This window comes from Charadrius vociferus, unplaced genomic scaffold, assembly GCF_000708025.1.
Source record: "Charadrius vociferus isolate BGI_N301 unplaced genomic scaffold, ASM70802v2 scaffold259, whole genome shotgun sequence".
In the NCBI taxonomy this organism is placed as follows: domain Eukaryota; kingdom Metazoa; phylum Chordata; class Aves; order Charadriiformes; family Charadriidae; genus Charadrius; species Charadrius vociferus.
The window spans coordinates 2,818,935-2,824,505 of NW_009661368.1; the positions used below are offsets into that span (position 1 = coordinate 2,818,935).

General features: G+C 39.0%; 1 protein-coding gene across 1 annotated transcript in view; it reads right to left on the bottom strand.

Moving 5' to 3' along the window:
• Positions 1-5,415, bottom strand: part of AURKA (aurora kinase A) — a 6,472-nt gene extending 1,057 nt beyond the window's left edge. The window contains 7 exon segments of the mRNA XM_009893364.1: positions 2-91; positions 711-859; positions 1,249-1,387; positions 2,067-2,258; positions 3,292-3,370; positions 3,950-4,232; positions 5,362-5,415. Of these exon segments, the coding sequence (XP_009891666.1) occupies positions 2-91; positions 711-859; positions 1,249-1,387; positions 2,067-2,258; positions 3,292-3,370; positions 3,950-4,232; positions 5,362-5,415 (986 nt within the window).
• Between the last annotated feature and the right edge of the window lie 156 nt (positions 5,416-5,571).

Sequence of the window (5,571 nt, forward strand, 5' to 3'; positions counted from 1 at the left end):
CAGGCTCCAAATATCCACCTTTTCATCATGTGTTCTTCCCTCAATCATTTCAGGAGGCAGGTAGTCAAGCGTCCCACAGAGAGTTGTTCTCCTGAAGAAAAGTCTAAGTTAATCGTTTGCTGATTATGGCAATTATAAGATCCATTTCAAGAGCCAGATAGAAGCTAATGCCGGCAATCATGTACCTCAGTGCAGTCTACCCTGGATAGACTCAGCACCACCAGAATACCTGGTAAAGAAGGTCCAGCAATAAATTTAGCTTTAAAGCATCTCAGTCACTGCAATCAGTCTTATCCTTCCTCTTTTCATCCCACTGTCTTCCTTTGTCAGATGCAATTCAGACAAAGGAAATTTATTAAGTATATTGCTAGTGAGATGTTTGAACACAAGTGCTGGTCTGTCATTTCAGGGACTGCTATAATGGTACAACAGTACACCAACCTGCCTCACTTGTTTCAGGTTCACCAAGTTTTGAACTATACAAGTTGAAGAAAAATAAAAAAAAAAACCAGGATAGTAACACTCCCTGTCTCCCCCGCCAGTTGACTGTTAAGGCCTTTGCTGGAGTGGCCCAGTTCTTAAAGTATTTTTTTTCCCCCCAGTACTTTAGGAAGTTCACATTTTTCTCCATTCCACAACTACATGACAAGAAAGCTAACATTTTCACTATATAAGTATTTCACTGCATAAGATATCTATTGCATTCTCACCTAGAAGATGGAGCATGCACAGACCATCCAAAGTCAGCAATTTTTAATTCTCCATTTGAGCCAAGCAGCAAGTTTTCTGGCTTGATGTCTCGGTGAATCACACTCTTTGAATGACAGTATGATAGGGCATCTGCTAGTTCTGTGACGTACTGTATTTAGAAAGAGAATAAATCTTTAAAAGTATAAAGACAACATCACTCTAGCTTTTCTGGCTAGAGTATAACCTTTTCTAGGCATAATTAGTAGTTTAAGTTAAAGCAGTTATTCCTTAAACCCTTGAAGTCTGGCACTACAGGCTCTGCCCGAAGTAACCTAACACTTGCTATTATTAAGCAATGCTGAATATTGTTATGTTAGTGCTGTGCAGTAATTTGTTTTCCCAACTTATTCCTTGTTACAAGTGCACAAGCAAACTAGCATCTAAAGAATCTCAGTTTCACACAACAGAATACAGAACTTTATCTGAAGAGCTAGCTTTATGCTACAGATATTCCAGATATGAAGATTAAGTAATGTGTAAGAAGGTAGAACAACCTACAGTAGCAGTTCTTTGCTCATCAAACTTGGTAAGCTTCTGAAGTTCTTTGTAGACTTCTCCACGAGGTGCATACTCTAGCATAAGGTAGACTCTCGTAACATCATGGAAGTAGCCATATAATCTGAGAATGTTGGGGTGCCTGCAAAAAAGATTTAAATATTCTTCTAAGCAAGGTATTTGTCCATATAACTTCAGTTTCCCTTTCCTGCCTCCCCGCTTTCCAGCCAAGCATAGGAACTTCAACATCTTATAAATGTTCCTTCAACTCACAACATATCCATAGAGAGCTTCATAGCAGATAAATGGTGTTTATCAAAGCAGAAGCTTAGACTCCCTACTAGCAAGCAGCTAGCCAATAGTTCGGCTAATTCATATCTTCTTAAACATACCTTTCTACAGTAGCTGGAAGAGTAGATTACTATTGAAGGTGCCCGTTCCTACTGGCTTTAGAATTTAAGTTTAAACACTTAAAACACTTTTCTGTTAAAAGAAATTTCTTCAGCAAGCTGGGCTTATTTTCCAGGAAGCAGAATAGCAGAAACAAGCTCAGACTCTTGAGAAATTGCAGATACCCATGTAAATCCAAGCAGCACAGGTTTGGGTTTTTTTGTAATAAGATTTGTTATCATAGGTTACTTCATTGCAAGGCAGACAAAGGTAAATCTTGGTGCACAAAGGCAAGAATCCTAACCAGCCACTTCAAGGTGTCATGTGTTTAAAAAGAAACCACTTTTCTTCAACAGGGTGTGTTATCATAAACAAAGTTACTTCATTTATTTGAACACAAGCAAAGCAAAAAGTGTAATTGGTCACTATACCTAAGATGAGACTGTATTTCAACTTCTCTTCGTAGTTGATGTTCTACACCAGCTTCCTCAAGTTGTGTTTTAAAGAGTACTTTCAATGCAAGAATAAATTTACTCTTCTTTTCACGTGCCAGGTACACATTTCCAAATTTTCCTTTGCCAAGAGGACGACCAATTTCAAAATCGTCAAGACACCATTGCCTTCTGCAAGAGGAAAGAGAAAGTTAAATAGTTGTGTGGGCTTCGACTCCTAGGTTTACAATCCCTAATGTTCCTGTTCAATAGATACTTGGTGATCTGAACTAGATTTTAGTCTTTAAGAGAATACCAAGAGGATAAAATATCCATTGAGACTTTTCAAGAGTCTTTTACCTTGGGATGGAACACCCTGTTGGTCAGTTTTGGGTCACCTGCCCTGTCTGCTCCTCCCCACAGGCGCAACCCCTCTATACTTTTCTGCTTCCGACCCTCCAACAGGGCAAGTAACAGAGTTAGCTGGCCTTGGTTGCTATAGCAATAAGTATAAGCACAAGCCTCTCTGCATACCATGCCTTGGCATCAACTATAAACATAGGTCTTATCACTCCGAGCAAAGTTTTCTGCACAATATGCTGTTAATTGCAGTAGTTAAAAGAGGCTTAGCTAAACAGTAAAATTACTGAACAGAAAATTGGTTGGTTTACCTCAAACTAAGACAGAAGTTCTAAAAGCTAGTCTCTTCCTTCCTGAAGTTTATGCACAGAGATACTAACATCAGGCCCACTACTACAAAATCAAGACTGCATATACCAAGCCATACTCACTTCAATGCACTTAATGCAGATGTGTAACTAGTGCATATCAGAACTGTTTGAGATAGCCATACTACAAATCTAAATTCATCCTTGGACTCCAGTCTCTTGTACATACAAAGGAGACTTTGTTTTCAAGTATACATCTTGTGATTGGAGCAGTGGCTATCAGGGCTCTCTCATGGCAAAAGCTATTACTCATTTAGCTGAAAGTTTTCTTTAGATTACAGGAAGTCCTTGTTCCTGAGAATTATCAGGTCAAAGTAAGCTTTCCTGTTTCATATGTTGCGTCTGTGAAGTGTGGGGCCACTGGTCTCCACAACCAAGGGGCTCAAGTAGCCTTCAGCTTAGCTGCAACCGAGTTGCATCATGAAGTCCTAGAAGTTAAAAACAAGCCTAACCCAACAGCACTCAGCTAGCTAGAAAAAATTAGGCATAAAACTTACTTTTTAGTCTCTTCATTTTTCTTTTTAGCAGTCTCTTCATTTTTCTGTTTAGAGGTGCTTTCTGCTTCAGAATTTTTTGCTACATGTAGAGAAGTAGATCAACTTTATGAACCAGACGCATGGAACACAGTACAAGAATTCATATGGGGAGCAAGTTTAACTTCTGTGCAGTATCTGCAACAGTTCTTAGAATACGTTCAATGACATTTTAAACAACCTAGCATAACTTACTATTGGCAAAGCAGCATAGCAGTTACCAGTGCTATCAAAATGTAATTTTAAAAGCTTTCTTAAAATCAAAAAAAAAAGGTTCCTTCCAAAATACATGTTCCTGTGTATAAGAGATTAACATGAACACTGGAAAAACTGATGGACAAGCACCAATTACCTTAATTCACAGCTGACTAGAGAGCTTCTAGAAATTTTTAAACACCCATATTGGCTCTAAATGGGTAATCCTGACAATAAGGATTGCGCAGTAACATCTAAGCTATGTGCAGCTATTTTGTTTCGGGGCACAGCCAAGTACTTCTCTACAGGACTGTCCCACATCATCAACAGCAGCTTTGCGTTTTCTGCATTGCACTCTGCTTCATGGAACACAAGTATCCCAAGTGTCACAACTGTATAAATATATGTACATCATCTTCAGAATTACCAGGTACTGGAGCCTGTTGAGGTTTTTCATTGTTCTTGCTTGGAACTTGAGGCCTAGCAGTCGCTTGGACCAGAAATATTGGTCGGACCTGCTGCATTGTCTGGTTACTAGAGAGTTTTTGGTTTGACAGCACAGGTTTTTGTGACTGCACGGGAACTCGCTGGGCAAAGTTTGAAGGACACAGAACACGTTGTGCTTGAACTCCACTATTCAGTAACCGGCTCTGGGCAGGACGCTGAGACACAGGGACACGTTTCGGGCCATCCCCAATGGGATTAGCAATCTTCAAAAAAGAAAAAATAATGTATTAATTGTAGAATAGCATACTATAATCTTGATAGCCCCATTCAGTAGAACAGGGAAAAAAACACAAAGCACGTTAACAGGAGGTGTTAGGGTAGTCCAATCTTATGTTTTATGAATTAAAACATTCTTAAATTTTTATGTTGACAAGAAAAAGTTAGCAGTTTTCTACAACAGCATATTTATTTATAGCTAGCAGAACTTTCCACACACACCTGAAAAACATCAGCCAAAGGTATTAAGACAGCAGATCCTTACTATAAAAACATACACTGCTTTGAGTTATTGCTTCTTTTAATGCTGTTCATCTTAGATACCTTGCACTGCAATGGAAGCTCAGTAGAAAAAAAGCAAGTCTATTTCGTAGTTCAGCTATCTGCTTTTAATCTTTTGCTTCCATTAAGGGAAGGTAGGTTAGGTTTATATTTAAGAAATTCTTAGTTGTTCTAGGACACCCTGCCTACAGTTAAGTACAAATGCTAATTATTAGCATCTCACATTTTTGACCTTCTAATGACACCTATGCAGCAGTTGGTACTTTTTTCTTCCCCTAGATATGATTTATTTTTAGTGAACTGAACCAGAAGACTAGCATATTGACAACTTGATTAAAAAGAAGCTTTGCTTACACTGTTCTGAAACCTTACTAGAATCTATTTAGTTTTAAGTTAATATAGTGAGAAAGTGCCTGTGTTTCTACATGAGAAAAAATATGTAATCAGGGTGATCTTGAGTACTGCTGCACAGGCACATGAACAGTGACATTAACACAGTGCTTGCTTTTGAAAGCCATATATGGATTAAGTTGACTACACACATTTGCTCACTCTTTAAAGGATCTTATACTTAAAATACAAGGAGGATTTCCCAATCAAGTATAACATATTAACCAAAAAAAAAAGTAAGCCCTGGGTACTGGTCCCTCCAAGAGAAATCCACTGAAAGACAAAATTGGCAATTGTTTCCTGCACATGGAAAAAGTTGTTTCAAGACAGTTTTTCCCCTTTTCGCTGTTTAACACAGTTAATAATTACCACAGACAGTTCAAAACCTGTAGCTCTTGTATGATCAGGACAAACACACCCACCAAAACCTAGCAGGCCACTTACCTTCGTAGCACGACTGGGGTACCCAGAATGGTTCTCTTTCATATTCTTGTCCATAGCGCCTGAGGAGAAGAATTACATATAGCTTAGCCTACAGAAAAGACGTAGCGAACTGGGGTCAGTTCCACAGAAAGCAGTATGTCTCAGAACTCTTCAAAACTCCCCCCAGCGCCCCTTCGAACGCCAGGAGGGCCCGAGGCAGGGCCTGGCCTG